Raw genomic sequence first — 21,088 nt, 5'->3', positions numbered from 1 at the left:
CCTGCATTGTAAGTGTTGGAGTATGGATTGTTCTTTGGAGGGTAATTATTCTAGCCCAAATAATTTGCTTTCTCTTGATCTGTAAATGAAAACATGGGGCAAGTCTCAGTGGTGTGGTCAGAATGAGAACATATGGCACATACCTCCACTTGAGCAATCTGTTGAATGGGAGAGATGTTATGAGTAGTCATGACTTTCACTAGCATATCTAGTTTCCTTTCCAAGGTAGCCATCTGAGTTTGAACTCCATTATTGCCATTCACTTCATAGACGCCTTTCTTTTGAGTCCTTGCCTCCCTCGGGATGAGAATTGTTGGGAGTTTTCGCTTAAAGTCTCAAACAGTTCAATTGCCTCCTCACTATTCTTTTCCATTAGTACACCTCCACAAGCTGAATCTACAAGACTTTTGTTAGAATCATTTAAACCTTGATAGAAAGCTTATACCTGATCGTTCTGAGATAAATTGTGATGTGGGCATTTTAGAAGTAACTCCTTGAAGTGTTCCCATGCCTCAAAGAATAGGTCTCCATCTTTTTGTTGGAAGGTTTAAATTTCCCTCCTCAATTGCCTAGTCCGTTGGGCTGGAAAGAACTTTTTCAAGAACTTTGTGGCCAACTCATCCCAATTTTAAATAGACCCTGCAGCCAAAGAATTCAACCATAACTTAGCATTATCTTTCAAGGAAAAAGGGAAGAGAATTAACCTGATTCCTTCCGCATTTAAGCCAAGGACGTTTTGAGTTTTACAAAGATCAAAGAAGTCCCGAATGTGTAGATATGAATCTTCTATAGGTGTGCCTCTATAGTGTGGAACCATATTGAGCAACGAAGACAAATCAAAATTTCTTTGCACATTTGGCTGAAAAGCAATGCAAGAGGGCTGATTTGGATTTTGTGGTATGAATGAACTCTTCATCGGCTTCCGCTCACGTAAATTCTCTACCCGTACTTCTGCCATGTTTTCCTCAACTTTGAATAAGTTTGTTTTTTTTTTTTTTTTTTTTTTTTTTTAGGTTATCATAAACAGAAATAACTAAAATTAAAGGAAAAACTTTAAAAACACAATTTAACACAATCCCCGGCAATGGCGCCAAAAACTTGTTGTGCAAATATCTACCTAAATAAATAGGCATATACTTGTGTTTTACTCGCAAGTGCACAAGATCAAAACAATAGTATAGTAGGCAAATACGAGATCATTCCCACAAGGATTGGTAAATTATATTTAAATAGAAATTCCTAAAAGCGATATGTTGAATAAGACGGGATAAAAGATTGAATTAAAAATACTATGAAGAAAAGGTAGGGCGTCGATATCCACCGCTAATCATACTCAAATAAGATTCGCAATATGCACAATACTACAATCATAACATGATGCTTAATGTTTACCTGCCACAAGGGAATGGTATCTTCTCCTAAAGCTATTGATTTCCCTAAGCAACAAGTTAGGCATGGTATCTACTCTAACTCTTTTCTTCCTTGAAGGATTTAACATGGTATCTACTAAGTTGTTCTTCAAGGAAGCATAAATCTATGGAAATCGGTAAACACACTCAGATTGGAATATGGTATCTATTCCAGTTGTCTTTATGTTGATTAATCCAAGAAACTGTGTCGGGGTTCTTTCGTTACTCTATTATGCCCAGGACTCGGTCATCCAAATTGACATAAATAACAAATCCATACCACATGCATATGATGGCCAAACATAAACATGCAAGGAATTCAAGAAACTAGAATTAATCAAGTTAAACATCAATATATAAATTGTAGCAAAGCAAATTGAAAAACTTAAAGAGACATGATTAGGGCTTCAATAGAGCTCTAACTAAAGTGTTAGTTTCAACTAATATAAACTAAAATTATATACATACAGAAAATAAATAAAGGAAGAAAGAAAATAAAAACTAGAAAGAACCTCCTTCTTGATGTTGCCTTTGATTCTTCCTCAAAGCTTGTGTGTCCTTTCTTCAAAGGCTAGAGACCTATTTATAGGGATTAGAGAAGCTCTAGAAGCTCTAGAAGCTCTAAAATTCCTATTACAATTCTAAGTAGGTCTTCTAGTTCATATAGAATAATTACAAGTCTTTTCCTTTTCTGAAATTTCTATCCAAGTAGGAAAAGGATTCCAAAATTCGTACAGATTTGCGGTCTTTTATTGCGGGACGATTTTGGCATGGTAAACGTCCGAATTAGGAAAAACCTATTTCTGACATAGTTGTTGTATTTCTTATTAGCTTTCCAACGCCACAAATTTTGTTGCAATATAATACTTGAGCCAAAAGTTATGATTAAATTACTGAGACATGCTCATTCTGGATTCTTTCCAAAAATAACGAATTTTTGCCGACTTCTCTTTTCTTAAATTCAAAATTGATTTGGAGTTGAATCTATCCAAAAATGAGTTTGCCGACTTCGTTATAATCTTGGAATTTGATGGATTTACTTCCAAAACTGGTAAAATACAAGAAAACACAAAAACAACACAAAACATCAAACTATAACAAAACTAAGAGCTTAACATATGTAAATTAAGGAGCTTGAATGTATAACATTCAGCACTTATCAACATTGTGCACACACACACCGTAAATTAGAAGTCATTTATTTTTCATATTGATATTATGCTTTTTTTGGATGATTTAAGTAGTTTCAATTATGTTCAAATTATATCAATGATGTTTATAAAATGATGCATGAATGAAGGGTGTTGAATTGATTTAAAGTTTTTGAATGTATGCACGGTTGGGATTTAACTATATAATGTAAAGATGCATATTGATTGATTTATTGTTTTGAAGAAAGCATAGTTTGCAAGGAGTAGGTTGTAGAGTTTGAATAGTAAAGCATAAAGCATAAAGAACTTGAGGGTAAGCCTCATAAAGAACTAGAGGGTAAGCCTCACAAAGAATAATAAGACTATCATGAGCATGCATAACATTGTTTAAATTGTGTAATGTTTTCATAATATATAATATGGTAGTTTTTATGCTAGACGTATTAGTATACATATGAGTTTTAATGGCAAAGAACATATGTATATTTCTATCAACTGGTTGCATGTTTTAAAAAGGCATTGAACTTAGAAGTACATGGATGCTCACGTTATCCAGGTATGAGTAATGTAGTGTCTTGGGAGTAGATAGGCAGAATATCATTTGTTCTTCAGCAACGACGTGCTTGCATATTAGAGTTTCACTATAGTGCTCGCATGATCAACTGACGTTCAAAGGCAAGAAGCTGTAATGCTCTGGGATTCGGTGTTACTTGTATTTGGAGAATGAGGATGCCTTTGTATTAATGAGCAAGATGTCGTTGTTAAGCTGCAATGTACTTAGATGTTTATGCTACCAGATTGGGTAATGCATGTGTTTCGGGAGTAGGTAGGCAAAATGCTATTTGTTCTTCAGCAGCGACGTGCTTGCATATTAGAGATCCATTCTAGCGCTTGCATGATCAAACTGTCTCATCAAAGGCACGAAGTCATAATGCCCTGAGGCATGGTGTTATCTGTTTTTGGCAACGCTGGGTCGTTGTACAGTTGAGTTACCAATCATAAAAGTATTATTGTAGACGGGTTTATATGTAGATGCTTCCAAAGAATGGAGCTTCTATATATGTTCCCAGCTGCTTAGTTTGCTTTAATGTTTTCTAAAGGTCAGTGTTTACTCTATTAGCTTCTTGATTTCAAGAAAAGAAGTTTGTTAGTATTTTATATTGGCAACATTCTGGTTGACAAAAACACTTTATGTAACGGTTGCTTTTTAATATGGTTATCGGTTCCATTCAGAGTCTTCAAGTTTCTAAGAAGATGTCCATGAAGATTCCATGCAATTTCCAAGTCAGAACAGCCATTTCCTGTGCAACCGTCCGGACGGGCCTTTGAAGGTGTCCGGACGCCCCGCAGTGTCTAGAAGCTTCAGCGTTGAAGAACGTCCGGACGTCATGGTAACACCGTCCGAACGGTAGGTCAATCATTATTCTACACCGAGTTGGATTTCAGAAGTCGACACTATTAGGGAAGTCTCTACAAGTCGTTCAAACGACGTGGCAACACATCCAGACGCTGTCCAGCATTTCAGAATATTCCAGTGTTTCGTTCGAACGCAGAACGGAGTTATAGCGAAGACCGTCCGGACGCTTGGCCATATGTCCGAACATGGACCTGATAAGGATAGAATTGCGCTGTTTTTGAAAGGCAATCGCGGAAGACCGTCCGGACGTAGCTATCTTTCGTCTGAACGCTCGACAGCCAGAGTTTGATTTTCAGCAAATTTAGGTTTTCGTTAAGCCTATAAATAGAGGGCTCTAGGCTTGTAAATTGTATGAATTTTGTATCGAATTCCACAGTGCTTAGAAAGGGTGTTTAGGGAGAATCAAAGATCCGCTAGCTCTCAAGCCGCCGGTGTGTGCTCAACAGTTCGTGTGAAGTCTATCTTAGGGATTGGCCCTAAGGTAAAGGAATCCATTGGAGACCCCTTCAAGTAAGAGACTTGGTTGGGAAGCATTCACTATGGGCTTCATGTCAGAGTTAAAGGTATGACTACTGCATAAGGGTATGTGAGTACGAATGTCTTGTAACTAACTTTGTTTTCAGTATAATGGATATCCTGGGTTTGGCTGCCCCGGAGTGGTTTTTTTCTTCACAGAGTTTCCACTTCGTAATAAATATCTTGTCTTCTTTAAATTTCGCATTTAAGATATTTTGTTGCACACAAACACACACACTTGGTTGTTAGAAGTAAATATTTAATTTTCAAAGTTTATAAAAAATGAGTAGCTGTTATTGTAATCATAAGACAAAAGAAAGTCGGTTCTTTGCGAAAACTCAGTGATTTTTATACTACTAAGGTCTCAGTGTATTTTATGCTGAAATGGTAAACTCACAATTTCACCTATACGGATGTGGCTAACACTACAACCATATAGATGATGGTCTTATGGATGCAGGTACACCTAAGATAGACAACGACTCGATAGCGTTGTATTTGAGATATTACGATTGAAGCCTACAGCGATAGTCGTAATAGGTTGGACAATGGTGTCCTCTCTTTTGGTATATTTTGTATATGGCTTGTGACGTATGTGTCATGTATTCTTTTGTAAAGCCATTATTTTGTAATAGTTGTAATGTTGTTAAGTCTTATACAAATAAACATATGTATGGCTCTTTTTGTATAAACAACAGGTTATGTTATAGATATGCTTTTCCATTGATATATGATGGTATCTTTATGTTTTTCACTATTAGATATAGCTCTGATCATCAGGTACATGTTATGGGGCATGTGTCATATGTTGGCTGAGCGACATATGATCGTGCCACTGTGATGATCTGTTTGTATGTTTCAAAAAAAAAAAGGGGTCGTCACACCTTTAGCCAAGGCAAAACTCCAAAAGCCAACTGAATCTAGTACTTCTATATCTTCCCTCCCAATCGAAGGAAAATCCAGAATAGAGTTAAAAAGAGTTAGCAAGACAATTGATGATCCAAGTCTCCTAGATGGGAGCAGATAAAGGCGATGAGTCTCCAGTCAACCCGGCTTACCCTGAAGCTTCTTCCAGTGAAGCTGTCAAGAAAAATTGGGTAGATTAGTATTACCACAATGCTCAAGACCCATTTGAAGATCTTAATGATGATTAATCAGTCTAAAAAACTGTCGGCAAAAAAGGTAAAAAATAGTAAAGATTACTATGCAAACAGTAAGGTAACTATTTACTTTATTAAAGTTTAAACTTTCAGCAGAGCATCTAGTCATGAGGCACTTCAGTCCAAGCCTCTTTGGTGCGTTTCACCCCAGTAAAAGAAGAAGGAATCTACTTTAGTCAAGCACTCAGGAGACAGCAGGAATCCAATAATTCCAAGACAGCTAAGCACTCCAGCTCCCTCCTATAAAAGGATCCTTACTCAAACATTGAAGGCAGGCTGAAAAATACAACCAACTTCTGTTTTCAGAGATCCTTTGCTACCCATTACAAAATATTGTAATCTACTTTCATAAGCTTTCAGAAATCATGTACACATACGTTTTCAACGTTGTCGAATTTCATTAGTAAACCATGTTATCTGTAAGTATGTGTGTGTGTGTGTATATATATATATGTGTGTATGTATGTATGTATGTATGTATGTATGGATCTTTATTATATATTATTAAACAACTCTATGGTGTTTATTTTATTAGCTATGCTTTTATACGATAAAATGTTCCTTTTGGAAAATTTGAAATAGTTGTTATTATAAACATATGTAGAAATATTTTGTAAAAAAAAAAAAGAAAAAGGCTAATAATAAAGGACATAAATTTTTGTACTTACTAATACTGTGAACTCACATATTCGCATAACCCACAATTTCATAGATGTCAATGCATGAAAAGAAGAAGAAGATGATCCATATGCCTACCTAGGGCATGATGGATGAGGGAGCAAGTACTATCACCTCTGTTTTTTTATAGACTAATTCTAATTATTCTATCTTTTGATGTATGTGTTATTTTGATATGTATTTTCACTTTTCTATGTAACCGCTTATGTGCCGCCTGTGGCACTTTTTTATACCACTTGTATAATTATTTCTGACTCTATGCTGGCACAAGGTAAATATATGTTTAATGTAAATTTACTGGTCGAATGTGTATTAGATGGTCAACCTCTAAATATGACACACATATATTCCATTGCGAGTTTATTGAACTATGTTGAAAGGTAAAGTTAGTAATATCATGACTTGGTATTTAAGTCGAGGCGTTACACCTGTTATTGACCCATAGCCATTGATGGCCCATATATCGGCCCAATTTAGCCGTAGTCTTTGGCCCATAGTTCGCCCTGTTTTGGCCCAAGTTGTTTGGCCTATTGTAACCCATTTTTGGCCTATTGTTATTAAATGGCCTATCTTCAACCACCACCGCTAACTGTCACGAACTCCTGCCATTTTTCGACCACACCGGCCACCATCACCACTATGGACACTAGTTCTCCGCCCTGTTGAGCTCCTCCAGCTGAGCTCACGCTCTGAGTTTCTCTTTTATGGTGCACTAGATTATTCCTCATCTAAGCTCACATCATGTTTTCTACATCTGCTACTCAGGATCAGATTCTCCTTCATCAACAATTCTAGTGAGCGATCTCACGGATAGAATTTAATGCTTGTCACACAAGATCTCGTTTCAAAAAAAAAAAAAAAAAAGAGCTAAGCCCTTCTTTTCAAACTCAAGCTTTCAAAATATTCTACTTTTGAGTTTGAGAGTTGTAGAATATAATATAATATCAAAAATCCTTCATCATAATGGAGATTTGTTTATGAGGATTGATTGTTATCATGCTTAATTATGATCAAATAATTATCATAGGTATCTTATCTTCACTTACCTCAATTCTCTTATAAATATGAGGCATTTGTATTGAAAATATTATCAAAGAATAAATGCAAGATGTCGCTTTTTGAGCTCTTCGCTAGTGGTGGAGGTATCTAACACCAAACCACTTGTAAATATATTTCTGTTTTCTCTTTCTTCCGCTTTTCTATTTAATGAGTTTCTTCATGCAAGGTCTGGTGGTCTTCCTAGCAAGCTCCTTTTCTTCTTATCTTGGACTTTCGAGGGGTTGGAGGAAAGCCCATGGGGTTGGGGGGTTTTCAACAGAATATCTTCTCGAATCAATTCGAAGGAAGAAAACGTACCTTTGCCATCGGTCCACCTGTAGATGGAGATGGAGAACGTACTCACAAGTGAGGGCTTCTGGTGGCATTGGGGACTAGGGCTTCTATGGCGCGAAGGAGGAGGGAGAGATAAGGGAGAGATGAGAGAGAGGGGGAATATATAATAAATAAGCAGTTCTGCATTTGCTCATCAGAGGTAGCGAGCAAGACTCCTTCCTCTAAAAATATTATAGCAAAAGCGAGTTTGATACAGAAGGTATTTTGAGGAAGGTAGCTAAAAAGTTGGTTTTGATATAATTCAATGGGGAATGCTCTAAGAGTAAGCAGGAAGGAGTAATAACAGTCCAGGTGGAGCCTTCTACACGAATGGCTATGTGGGCCAGTCTTTGTTTTAAGCCAGAAACAAAACCAAAAATATAAGCACCAAAACGACTCTTACTAAAAAAACAGCCCCGAAATAATCATTGAGAGCTTGCAAACGCAGGCAGCTATTAACACAGATTGGAGAAGTGTTATGGACTTTTCTTGTATGGCATGGAAATTGTAGCAAAGCAAGAGGAATAATGGAGGAATTAGGGAAGAAGATGAAGATTGAAATGGATAGTGACAGTAACTACGGGAACTTAGAGAGGCCCAATCTATCCAAGGCACTTCAAGAAGCCTAAGCTCTCTTCCAAGAAAGGGTTCTCATCACCACTCTTTTTCATATCTTTCTTTACAAATAAAAAGCATCTTCTAAAAGCATATCCTAACTAATTTTCTCTAGCTAATTCTCCTATTTACCCCTATATTGTATCTTTCTAGAATACCCCTATATTATACCCCTTACGAGGAGCAACTCCTTACATTTGTGCAGATCGAGTTTAAACTTGTTCACACAAACAAGGATCAAAATCCAGCAACCCGTGAAATAGCCAGTCAGGAAATTAGGTTACAAGATACTCCCAACACACTGGAGGATCTTTCAGCCCTTCATTAACTCTTCTTTAGCATGGAGCTAAAAACATTTCCGAATTTATTGGTTGATTGCTCGCATATTGGACCTTTAAACTGATGCCAAAAGTACATCTTTTGTTTGTTTTATTTCTAAGAAAGAAATTACAGAATAAATATGACATAAATGCTAGAGAGAGAGAGAGAGAGAGAGAGAGAGATTACATTACACAAATTGCCCCCCGCTGCAGACAACAACAATATTTGAAAGATATACTGTTCATTGATGAAGACTTGAAAGATGAGTTCTCCGCTCAAACCAATTTCGCCAATCAAGAACAGCCAGCCTATTTCTTGCCGGTTTGCTCTCTAACAGTCGTAAAGGATTTCTATTTGTCCTGCATTTATCAGCAACACCTTCAAGTCAATTTTAACAAAACAGGCTCAGTGACATGTCCAAGGTCACAGTTGTAGAAGGTGATAGTAACTTCGAGAGAAAATGCAACCTAATCAGGCCCGAAGACTTACTTTAGAATCAAACTTTACCATGCGAGAAAATGCATTTTTTTATCAAGTGGTGAATGGATATGGTAACTTGGAGACATATTTTCTTTTTCTTTTTTCTTTCTTTTTCCAGTGTGACTGGCAGACAGATTTGAATACTGTCTTTGAAAACAAATTCTGGCTTTGGATTTCCTTTCAAAAGGCTTTTGTCACGTGTGATTTTTTAATGGAAGAGCAAAACGATAGAAGACTACTGAAATTTTAAGATCAATGGTGAAGAGCACAGTACGTACACACCTGAACTAAGATCATGACACTCCTAAGGGATCAATAAGGTCTTCGCTAATTTCACCAAATATATTTGGGCATCCATCCCAGTTTGCCTGCTCCCGAGCTTCCCAATATCCCCCGACATAGCGGAAGGGTCCATTGTCACCTTCCCTCTGGAACCATCTTGGCTTCCACCCATTTTCTTGTAATTTCCTTGACTGTACAATGAGGAGCATGATGTTTACCGATAAATAAAAATAATAAATGCTTTGATGAATGTGGGCATAAAATCTTAAAGTAGGCCCTGCTTGAAAATAGATATGCTCACTAATATGTTTTACAATTTTTTAATTTAGAAGTCTCGACATGTTTTTCACCCAGCAAGCATACAAACAAAAGACCACACAGAACTTAACAAACAACAAAAAACAAAAGAAACCTGAAAAGCAAAACAAGACAAAACTGGAATCAGTAGAAACTGTCGTCAGAAATGTAGGACTACTTGGGGTAAATCTAGGAGCCCAAGAAACCAGAAAACTTCTGTCACTTGTTACAGGACTCATTTCAACTTGCAATTGTTGCTATCAGCCATACTATGGTTTCTTCATTTTTAATTCAGCTCTGAATGTCCATTGTTACATTTGCAGCTCAACATGCCAATTTACACCATCCACAGTATACAGAATCCCTTTTCTCATAAATCTCAGTAGAAGCAGCAAACAAATCCTAACCTAATGTTCTCCATAAACCATGATACAATATTTTCCAAGTTTAATAAGCAAGACCAGTAAATAATATCATGAGGTATGCAGGCAAGCGCCATTAAGAGCATAAAAATCACACAGCAAACAGGAACACAAAAGTTAGCAAATGAAGCTGAGATGTGTGTGTGTGTGATGTTGAGAAGAAGGTGAGGTGCCAAGTATACCATTCTTTGCCTCCTCTCCAACCGCTGCTTCTCTGCATTCGCCTTGTCATATTCCCCATTTTCAAGATGCCGCTGGTCTGGTCTAAGCCTCGAATCAGTGGGTGGGAGCTTCTCCTTAATCCGTGATCAAATACCCGGGATCAGACACAACTATAAAAAGAAATTAGAGATGCATAAGAGGAAAATGAAAATGCATACTTAAAAATTGATTTAATACATCATGTCTACCTGCAGTCCAGGTGTAAGCTCGTTCAATGTGATTGCAAACGAAGTTAAGTTGTACCGAGTGGGATTAGGAGGAGGCTTACTCCTTTTCCAAAGCAAGGTTGCATCGGAAGAGGGAGTACAATCCTTTGGCTTGCCACTTCCGTCATTATTAACATAATACATACTGCCGTCCCACTTTCCCAATAAGGTGGCAACCTTTTTTCCAGAAACATCTTCAATAAATCCATGTACCTGAGTAGATGCAGGACATAATTTCATGAATCTGTTAATTATATCAGAAAATAACAACTAAATTAGACAAACAGGCTGTATCCTGACTAGTGGTACAGTATGTAGACCCAAAAAGATGTAGGGTGATCAAGCAGTAAGCAGCATTTAGAAGTTTCTAACTTCTACAGATAATTAGAGAACATAAGAAGCAACAATCAGGCTGCAAGCATATAAAAATGGAATTCTCTACAAGTACAATACATTACTAACCTGGCGAGGATTTCGGTCAAGAATAGACTGCTCCTTAAACTTGAGTTTGCATGAGTACTGACGATTACCACGTATGTGCATTGTCCCATGGTGATCACAGTACAGTTTACCAAGGATAAGATTATAGATAGTTGTAGTGACCTAAGAATAGCATGATCATACTTTAGAATATCTGTAGAATACCAATACAAAAGGAAAGTGGATAAATTATGATAGAGAAACACCACATCAAACTTGATAGGGCATCATTCACTTACATACTTGGTGTTTTTTTTTCACTGAAAAAAAAAAATCTGTTTTTGTGGCCTATATATGCAATGTTATACGCCGTTGAAATATAAGCAAAGATGTTAATCATTTTTCTCTAACAATATATGCAAATTATGAAGTATTTCAACCTTTGTTTTCCGTGGACCTAATTGAATGGTTTGGATCAATAAGAAAGCTGACCAAAGTATGTAAAAACAAGTTATGCCCAATCAATCTTGATATGGCAGTGGCCTATCATAGTTTATCCAAGATCAAGACAATTGAGCAGTCAATATTTTGCACAAACACGATCATGCAGCAACACACACCTTGCTCCACTGGAAAATTTCACCATCATCAAATTCCAAGGTGAGAACTCCATCAGGGTCAAGCTGAATTGACCTCCCCCAAAATTTTGCACGGATGTTGCTGTCACCCCAGAATTTCCACCCTCTGCCTTCACAGTGGCAGGCAATGAGTGTTGGGTGGTGACTGACCTGTTTCAATCAACATATTATCAAATTATTTCAGGTTTAAGATTATAGCAAACTGTTTGATTATGCATTTATGGTATTATAGATTCAAAGGGTACACTTATGCAAGTGATTAAAAGATACTTGAAGCATATACATGGCCATACAGCAGCATTATGCATTCTTAGAGTGTAATTATGCCTCCTGCTCATACTTCTTAAGTTCTGAAAGAACACATTGACATACTAATTAATTTATTTCTTTTCGTATTCTTAAGAACCACAAACGCAATCTTCAAACTTCCAGACATCCCCTAAGGGTTATACATAGTAGCCTTTTCTTCTTTTAATGGCTAAGAAATGTAATCTGTACCATTTTGTCATTTGATTACCGCTATACATAAAGGTGGCGCCACTTGTCTATTACATTGTCTAGACTTAATTCCAGATCATGAAATCTCACAGTTAATATACGTCATTTTTTCAGTTTCTGGAAAATGATACATCATGCCAATTTTCCCTTTATTGTTGACGAAACTCTTTTCCACTTTAAGATCAATATAACTGCTGTTTATTCTTTTCTCAAAGAAGAAGTGAATAGTTAGATACATAGACACGGTACCTTCTCAGAGAAGAAGCGAATTCCTTTCTCAGGAAAGTCAGCCTCATAAGTTTCCCCTAACAAAGGATTGAATGGTTTACAGTGTCGACCTTCACAGGAAGCATATCCAGAAACCGCAAAAGCAGCAACATTTAGAACCCTCTGGAGACTGTTCCCCTGATTAGACAATACACAGGTCCATGGGAGCAAATTGTCAGATTCAACAATTTTCTGAACAATTATATTCTTGGATCTTCACATAGCATTTAACCACACTAAACATGCAAAAGAAGTCGTAAAAAAGCAGATTCTAAGAATAATCTATTGAACTGAATCATATCCAACGATAGGAATTAGGTGCAACTCAGTTCTCATGTACCCAAGTACCCGAATCAAACCAATCAATTGCGCTCGTTTTTGTTTGGTTCTCGACAAATTTGGATCGGTTTTAGTCCAAAAGTTTTAAACCCAAATGGTTCAATACAGTTCTCCGGGTTAGGGGCCGAATTAGCCAACCCACATGAACTGAACTTTTTGTGGGTGATAACTTGAGTTCACATATGTCCCAATTTATACATATGAAAAAAGAGATACACCACACTTAATAATCTAAAAAGAACACGTCTCTTCATCTATTGTGCCTATCTTATATCTTTTTTCTCTATCCATCCTTTTCTTTTTCCAATACAATATATATTTTTTGAAGAAAAAAGAAACTAGTGGAAGCAAATTGAACCAACTGGAAGATTATTTGGTTTGGCTTGGTTTGATTCTATAACCAATTCAGTTTCACTTCTGGGTTGAGTAGTAGACTCGCATTTGGTTGGTTCAGTTCTTAATTTTCTTACAACTGGAAGCAACTTGCACCCGAATGGGAATACAAGACAATAAAAGATGAAATGAATATAGAAATAACTTGAGGTCTGTTCAGATATTCATGCAATTAATAAAACAGCTATATTAAACTATATTATAGCCATTACCAGAAGCACAAACAATTCATCTCGATTACTATGTGAAACAGAATCGATCCAATTAACTCCCATAGCAAACATACCCCAACATGTCCTTTGCCCAATATGTTGCAGCATTCATCAATATTTAAGCAAAAAAAAAAAAAAAAACTCCTATAAAAGACAAAATATTGCAGGAGTAAGGGTGGGGGGGAAGATGTTTCAACTGTATGCAGAGCCATCAACGCATTATGTCCAAATAAGTGTATCCAAAAATAAGTAATGTATATCAATCTTACCGCTTTCCCGTACTCATATGCTTGATCCAAAAGAAAAGAGTACTCCATGTCCTCACAACATTTTTGAAGAGATGATATTGGCTCATTAAAGTAAACAGGGAGACAAACACGCGTGAGGTCTTTTCCCACATTGTCCTTGATCATTGACCAAAGACTGACCCCTTTCTCCTTCTCAACTGGATCAGGAAGCTTTTCCCGCCTTTCAAAGTGCAGATGTCTAGACTTTTGAGCTTCATTCTTAGTCTGCATTTTCTCCATGTCAGATCGACTTTCAGCTTCTATGTAATTTGAAGCTCCTTTTATAAACCCACAACTAACAGTGGGTTCAATAAAATACTCTTTTGTGTCATGAAAGGACATTTCATCTTCATCTGACACTTCCTCAAGCTCTTGTTTCTCAATATCATCAGATGATTCAGTTGTGCTGCATTCTATAAACCATAAATGTCAAGAAATATGCATACATAGTGAGAAGTTAAAATACAAACCAAGATATTAGTGCTCAAAGACAGCGGGAAATTGGCCATATTATCCATGCAATATCCACAAATGATTTAATTAAGAAAATTCATTATGATGATTGTAAACTGCATTATAAACTTAAACAAAACTCTCTGGACAAAACATAACTAGGAGGGCTGAGAAAATCAATCCATTGATTAGTTTTGGTCTTGACAATTGGCCACGATTATCCATGCAATATCCACAAATGACTTAATTGAGGAAATTCAATCCGATGATTGTCCACCTAATTTAGACTTGAATAAAACTCTATCAACAAAACGTAATTTGGATGGCACAGAAATCAATCCATTGATTAGTTTTCATCTCAACAATTGAAACTGCAGATAAATATTCCAATTGGTTTTCCATTTTAACTAAATCAATCAAGGGAAAAGTTATAAACCACAAGACAAATAAGTAATCTTTTTCTCATTTTAGAGGGAGAGAGAGAGAGAGAGAGTCTACCTAGTACTCCATGTAAGAGTAATTGAATATCATATGTCAAAGAAACCACTAATGACTGGAAATACAACCATTTGTTCCAAATGAGAGGTCAGCATAGTTCCTCAGTAGTGGATGAAAGAAAAACAACAAACAGCTAAAGATGATTTCAACAAGGATTGAACATCAGCAATAATTAAAAAAGGACAGATTATGTGACATTTACAGATAAACACAGCGATCTAATATACAAAGGATGGACTTCTACTTATACGTGCTACAAAATTTTCAGAAGGCGGACTTTGAATTTGAAGGCTTGTCAGCGACCGAAGTATATGTTGCAAGTGAAATGTGTCTTCAAATTTTAATGGATTTTCCAGCTAAGGTCAGATCAGAAAAGTCTTAGACCAAGCTATTGTGAGCTATGCCATAATGTTCCATTTCCAGAGTTATTGATTGTAAAGATCTGAATATAGGTTCAACTTAATCTATTTACTGAACAATAGATTAGCTCCGTTATTGCCACAAACAACAAAAAGAAAATTTGAGTAGTACATAGCGAAAGAAAAGAAAGCATTAGGAGGCATATATCACGAGTACCACTGTATTTTCCATGCCCTAGAACGGAAAATTCATGTTTGGTCAGCTGGTATGCACCATCATGAATTCCTGAGCCTTCAGCTTCGTTATTAGCTGCCTGCATATGCAAATTAAATATAGTAGATAAACGCGCTTACTCGAGGAATGATTTGTTCACACCAGAAAGAATGGGTAAAATATTTAATTCAAACTGCGAGCAGGTTCTTGGGGTAAAAGAAAATATTTAAAAAGGATTTTTCAAATATAGGGGAGTCGTGGAATTCCTTTGCCCTCATGTAGGTCCCCCCCCTCCCCCAGGCAGTCAAGAATGGTAACGGCCAGAATAAGGATGTCGAGATCAAAAGTGGAAAGGAGATTAATACACAGTGAAAAGGTAAAGAAGAACAAATTGAAAAACCAACAAAAAAATTGGTTAAAATGTTTCTCTCATCTGTAAAAAAGAGTAGCAATGGCACCAAATATAGGGAAGTTTTATGCGTCTAGCTAGAAGGTGATATATAGAAGAATATGAAGAAAATCATGGGAAAAAGTCAAGGATGTAAGGAAGGCAATGGAGTCGTATGGCCCTCAATAAAATCACTAAATAGTGACAGAGGCTTTGTCCGGTTGAACTTGGCATTAATCCACTTCCTCAAGTTCGCACAACAAATTGACAAAGCATAGCAACAATTAGTTTACCTCTAACTGCCTTAATGTGTCCAGCAAATTGGATCGTTCTTCACAAAAAACTTTAAGTTGTCCTTGTATTTCAGAGAATTCTGAAAGCATGATCTGTTCGCAATCCTCTACAAGGTTCTCGCTCATCCCCTCTTCAAGTAAGCGTTTTTTAAGCCTCTCGGTTGATATAGATAAATCATTTGGTACAAGGGAGAGACGGTCACTCAGTGGTCTATGTGGAAATAAGCTCCGAGTTGAGACCAAAGCTTGTATCCAAGCCACCCGATCACTCTTCGAATCAGTTCTCAGATGAAGGGTCTTTGTGGCAGTAAATATGTAAAAACGCCTGTCATCAGACTTGCTCTCCCGGAACGATGAAATCTGCTAAAAAATTAAAAAACAACGTCTTTAAATAACAGAAGAGTGGCACCAGCACGTTGTTCAACAAAAATATAAACAAATGAAGTTAACGAAGGAACTAGGCATATAGATATTTTGCCTTGAAAATGAAAGAAGATATAATATCTTCTATTTCAGATAATGTAGATTAATAGCCTGCCGAAGATATGCAGTCATTGTAGACAAAGCCAGATGAGACTCGGTCCATCCACCAGCCAGAAAACAGCCCAAGTGGTGTACTTCCCCCTTTTACAACCAAGTTCTTACTCATAATTACACCACCATCGCCAGACCGTAAAAGCTTCAGGATCTTTCGCTGGCTAAAAGGGCTAAAATGAACACGAGGTGGATTCGGCACTGAGATCTAGCAGGGATATATATATATATAGGCAGTGACTGAGATTTTGCTAAAAATCACCAAAACAGTATGCCCCTTTCTTTTCTCGTTTCTAAACAGTAAAACCCCACGCCTAAAAGCACCAAAACAGCATATACTTCAATATTGAAACAGTGAAACCCCACGCACCGGGTCTCAAAGTCCCCACATTTTTCCTTTGTTTATTTCGCTAGAAATCAGACCCATACCTCAAATATTTAAAGTAACTTAAAATAAAACTCAAAAGCAACCACTAACCACTCAAACCCAATTAACCCCACAACAAGTCGAAGCAAACAAAAAGTTAACAAACACCCAGAGGAAGCAACAAACAAAAACCCATTTCTATTGCACAGAAAAAATAATCCCCACCATCTGATCGCTGCACTGTTCAATTTTTCTTTTTTCCAAATAAACAAAAGAATCACGTCTTTCTATTTGCCTGTAGTGTTATATTATTATTTTTTTAAGAACGAAAGGGCAGTGGCATCCCAAAAAGGAAAAAAGAAAAAAAGAAAAATCTTCTTCACCTTGAGTAAAAGAAACAGTATCAGAAGCTTTACAACAAGGCAAAACTTAAAAACCAAACTTAAAAAGGATGAGATTGCATTTGGAAGGAATAGGGAAAATCTGAGAAAGAAAGCGTCAAGAAAGAAAAAGGGCAAAAATCAACGAAGAATTTCAGAAAGAACATATGAGAGCTCAAATCCGACCAATGCCGATCGACTCGTGATGTGACCACAGGGTAATACCTAGGCCTACAAGGCTACAACGTAGCCTATCCATGAACCCCCCCTCACCACCTGCTGATGTGACCCACTATACATTGACAACCAGTTAAACTGTAAAAAAGTTGAAAATTGAAATTGAAATTGAAATTACAAAACCCACAAAGAGAGAAACTCACAGAACCCCACTAATATGACGAACAATGCCAAAACCCCCTGGTTCATACGCTTTCTCTCTCGGATACCAAAGCCGTCTCTACTCTTTCGGTTTTTTTCAGGCGAAAACAATCAAAAATAACATGAATATAACCAAAGATTTTGCCTATAATGGAAATCTCTTCTTGTGCAAATACTGCCAAAAGCGGCGATTCGCGATCCGCAGATTTCCTCGCACAATATTATTATATTTTATAATACCTTGAGATGGACAATGCCAACAGTTTTCTGGTGCTTCCGCCTCCCAGAGTCCATCCTCGAGAGCCGATCGGCTGATATTTCTCCGATCAGCCTGACTTCATGGGTCGCCGGCGTGAGGAGGCTCAAATTCTCGGGCCGCCGGATTTTAGCGTAGGACACGACGCCGTTCCTCAAGAGGAACCACCTGGATCTCCAACCCTTGCCGTAATTGGTCCACTTGTAGAGCACCCCGGCCACCGTGCTCTCCGATCCCCCCGCATTACCGTCGGATCCGCCGGGAAACCCTGCCGGCAAGCTCCTGGCCCTCCACAGAGACGACGAGGCGGATCGGTCCCCGACACTCCCGCCGGGGCTCTCCAGCGATATGCAGCAAAGTGGATGCAATTCTTTCACTCGCATTTTGGAAACACAAAAATGGGGTCTCACATTGAGTTGTCCATTGCACAGAAGAGGGAGCTAGAGATAAAGGGTACGAAGAAGGAAGGAGCTGAGCGCTGAAACTGAGAGAGATTTTGAGAGGTTTACTATAATAAGGAGGGCTTGTTAGTTGCTTGAATTGATGGCAAAGGGCTACTAGTACTAGTATCTACTCTATAGGAAGGAAGGGCTATATATAGTAATAATACATGTATGTGTGTGTGTGTGAGAGAGAAAGACAGCAATGGAGGTGGTGAGGGTTGCGAGGAGGAGCAGTTGGAAATAAACGCGGTGGCAGAATGGTCATTTAAAGTGCTGCCGAATCAGAGTTCCAAAGTTGAGAAGGACTTTTGTTCTTGGCTTCCTTCCTTCGTTTTGCTTTAGAAGAAAGAGGCTGTGAGTGTGAGAGAGAGGGAGGGAGTTTTTGGTGTGTCCTCACTCCTGAGACGTTGGGGGTGAAATCAAATTCTCGGTAAAATATCGTGTGTGTTTCAAACAAGGCCCAGGACTGTGGCAGCGGTTAATTAATGAATGGAGGACTCAGGCGCTGTCACCAACCCATTTTACTGCCTAATCTAATCATGAATTTTACCATCTTTTTGTTTCCAATTAAAATTTAAAATTGTTTTCAATTCTTCATTTCTAACCTTTCAACTTCTTCTCATAATTTTAAAATTTTGAGTTTTTATTTCACTTAAAAAATAGAAAATCTTTTGTGATGTAATAAATTGAAATAGTCCAGCTAGCTGGTTCAAAAGTTACTGCAATGATTAATAATAAGTATAAATTCATTACTCATTACAATTTTTTTTTTTTTTAAAATGTATGTTAAGCATTTTAATAAATTAAATTAGAGTGCCCAGTCTAGATAAAGGATATTTGTTTGAACAAATATTAATATCAAGGATATTAATATTCGTTCAAACAAATAATAAGAAATATTGTGCACCATTTTAAACCCTTATTTACTTTTTTGAACTCCTTGATGATAAATTTGGACCAATTGAGGAATTGTTCCCAGCTTGGAACTTGTTTTAGTTGCCAAATTTGGGGCCTTATGTTTCACTCTCAAATTTGTTACCATCATTTTCTCAGCATTCAATAATTCAACCAATACACCTGTAGAATTAAGTAGTTAACATATTGAATGACCTCCAGCTCCAATTAGATAGGTCCAGTGAGAATTCAATCATGCAATAAGGCTATGTTTGTTTCTACATGTAATGTTTACATCAGAAAATATTTTTCGATGTTTTGACTCCTACGGAAAATAAATGATGGCAAAAAACTATCAGCGACTTCAGACAACCTCCAAAAATGGTTTGATAGCTTTCGATATCTTTTGACAGTTGTTCAACGAACTTCAACAGATGTTTTATAGCTTCTGATGGTGGCCCAATGAATTCTAATGGTGGTCTGTCAACTTCCTGATGATTGTCCGGCAAACGTCGACAATTTAAGAATAGAAGCTCAAATTCAAAAAAAAAATGTTTCACAATTTTTTTTAAAAAAAATGAAACCATTTTATAAAAATTCAAGAAGATTATTTTGGTCAACTGAAAATATTTTTGTTTGACCACAATTTTCAGTCATACTAAACACTAAAAAAATAAACGTTTTTTAAAAAATATTTTATTCATTTTCCTTAATTTTATGAATAAGATAATGGATGTTGCTTGGTATAGAGCAAAATGATTACCAGGCATGCATGCAGTTATTTTTTGACTGGCTGTTGAGATGAAGTTAAAATACACACGAAAGCTGGGGTGTGTTGACCTTTTTTATGCCGAGGAAATAACTATTTTTTTTTTTTTTTTTTTTTGTTACTTTTAATGATGAAACCATATATCTGTCGGGAAGGATTATTTTGTCTAGTGCTCATTCCAGTCCGGCAATACTCACATTCGGCATTCTCTCCACACAGTTCAGATAAGACTTTAACTTCACCAGCAAAAACAAATCATAGAAATTATTTTTATCCAAGAAGATTTGAACCTAATGAAGATGTTATCCAGGCCAAAGTCCTTACTACTTAAACCAACCATTTGGAATTGACAATATATATATAGACACACACTTGTTATTTTTTTTTTCCTTTGCTCCTTCTCAATTTGATGGTATTTAACACGTACGTCTTTCTTGAAATGAGATACATCGGAATGGATGTTTACAAAATGAAATGGTGTGGAAATTCCTTTCTTACTTAAGTCTATAATTAAACTGATTCTTTTGGAAAAATCTCCTGACACTGTGCTGGCGTGTTAAATTGTGTTGGGTCAATTCACAGATCAATTCGATATGAGTCAATCCAGCCACGACCTATTTAGTTAAACATGTTAAACCTCTCAATCATGACACTACTCACATAACTCATTTAATAAACAAGTCGTATTGGGTTGATCTGACATGACCCAATCGACCCGTATAACCCATTTAATAAACATGTCATGAAATAATCTGTTTGACTTGTTTCGATCTGTATATGAATTTAAATGCAACAACAACAAAAATTAATTTCTATAAATTTTATATCAATTTAAAAAATAAATTTATATGAATTTTAAGCTTTTTGGATTTTGTTTTTTAATTATAAAAAAAAAAAAAAAAATTAATTAATTATAGGAGTTATATGAGTCACTTATAAGTTAAGCAAATTGATCCGAAATTGACGCGTTTATTAAATAGGTTTATTTTGAGCCGAATCAACTCCAACCCAATTTTAAAAAATTATAAGTATCTAATTTCATGATGAATTTATATTAAAAAAATTATCAATTCTACCTAACATTAATGATGTTATTTCGGACATAATATTGTTAGAGCTAGGTTTAACTTTCTCTCATTAATAGATGGTAATATTGGGATTTGTTAGAGAAAACAATTAGTAGTAGATAACCTCCTATATATTTTTATTCTTATTTTGGATTCCGTGTTTGTGGTTTACGCTTTACAGTACTCTTTCTTGT

At 36.6% G+C, this 21,088-nt stretch overlaps 1 protein-coding gene and 1 non-coding gene across 8 annotated transcripts; one reads left to right on the top strand and one right to left on the bottom strand.

The window, feature by feature from the left end:
- The first annotated feature begins 461 nt into the window (after nucleotides 1–461).
- On the top strand, nucleotides 462–568 carry LOC133856427 (small nucleolar RNA R71). The gene has a single exon (XR_009898199.1). It is a non-coding gene; the product is annotated as a small nucleolar RNA R71 (small nucleolar RNA).
- Nucleotides 569–5,448: 4,880 nt separating this feature from the next.
- On the bottom strand, nucleotides 5,449–18,501 carry LOC133854324 (oxysterol-binding protein-related protein 2A). Of its 7 annotated transcripts, XR_009896807.1 has the most exons (12): nucleotides 17,706–18,499; nucleotides 15,807–16,169; nucleotides 15,129–15,225; nucleotides 13,584–14,014; nucleotides 12,353–12,508; nucleotides 11,588–11,755; nucleotides 11,010–11,150; nucleotides 10,531–10,760; nucleotides 10,302–10,422; nucleotides 9,401–9,591; nucleotides 8,825–8,997; nucleotides 5,449–5,573 (listed from the first exon to the last, which is right to left on the bottom strand). XR_009896807.1 is itself a non-coding variant. In XM_062290466.1 (11 exons), the coding sequence occupies exons 1-10, from the start codon at nucleotides 18,102–18,104 to the stop codon at nucleotides 9,412–9,414; spliced, it is 2,286 nt and encodes a 761-aa protein (XP_062146450.1). In that variant the 5' UTR covers nucleotides 18,105–18,500; the 3' UTR covers nucleotides 8,704–9,016; nucleotides 9,401–9,411. The 7 variants fall into 7 exon arrangements, 5 of the variants coding, with proteins under 5 accessions (XP_062146450.1, XP_062146449.1, XP_062146451.1 ...); XM_062290466.1 differs by lacking the exon at nucleotides 5,449–5,573 and having other exon boundaries at nucleotides 8,704–9,016; nucleotides 17,706–18,500; XM_062290465.1 differs by lacking the exon at nucleotides 5,449–5,573 and having other exon boundaries at nucleotides 8,704–8,997.
- Nucleotides 18,502–21,088: the final 2,587 nt, after the last annotated feature.

Source organism: Alnus glutinosa, chromosome 13, assembly GCF_958979055.1.
Source record: "Alnus glutinosa chromosome 13, dhAlnGlut1.1, whole genome shotgun sequence".
In the NCBI taxonomy this organism is placed as follows: domain Eukaryota; kingdom Viridiplantae; phylum Streptophyta; class Magnoliopsida; order Fagales; family Betulaceae; genus Alnus; species Alnus glutinosa.
This window is presented reverse-complemented; position numbering and strand designations above follow the sequence as displayed.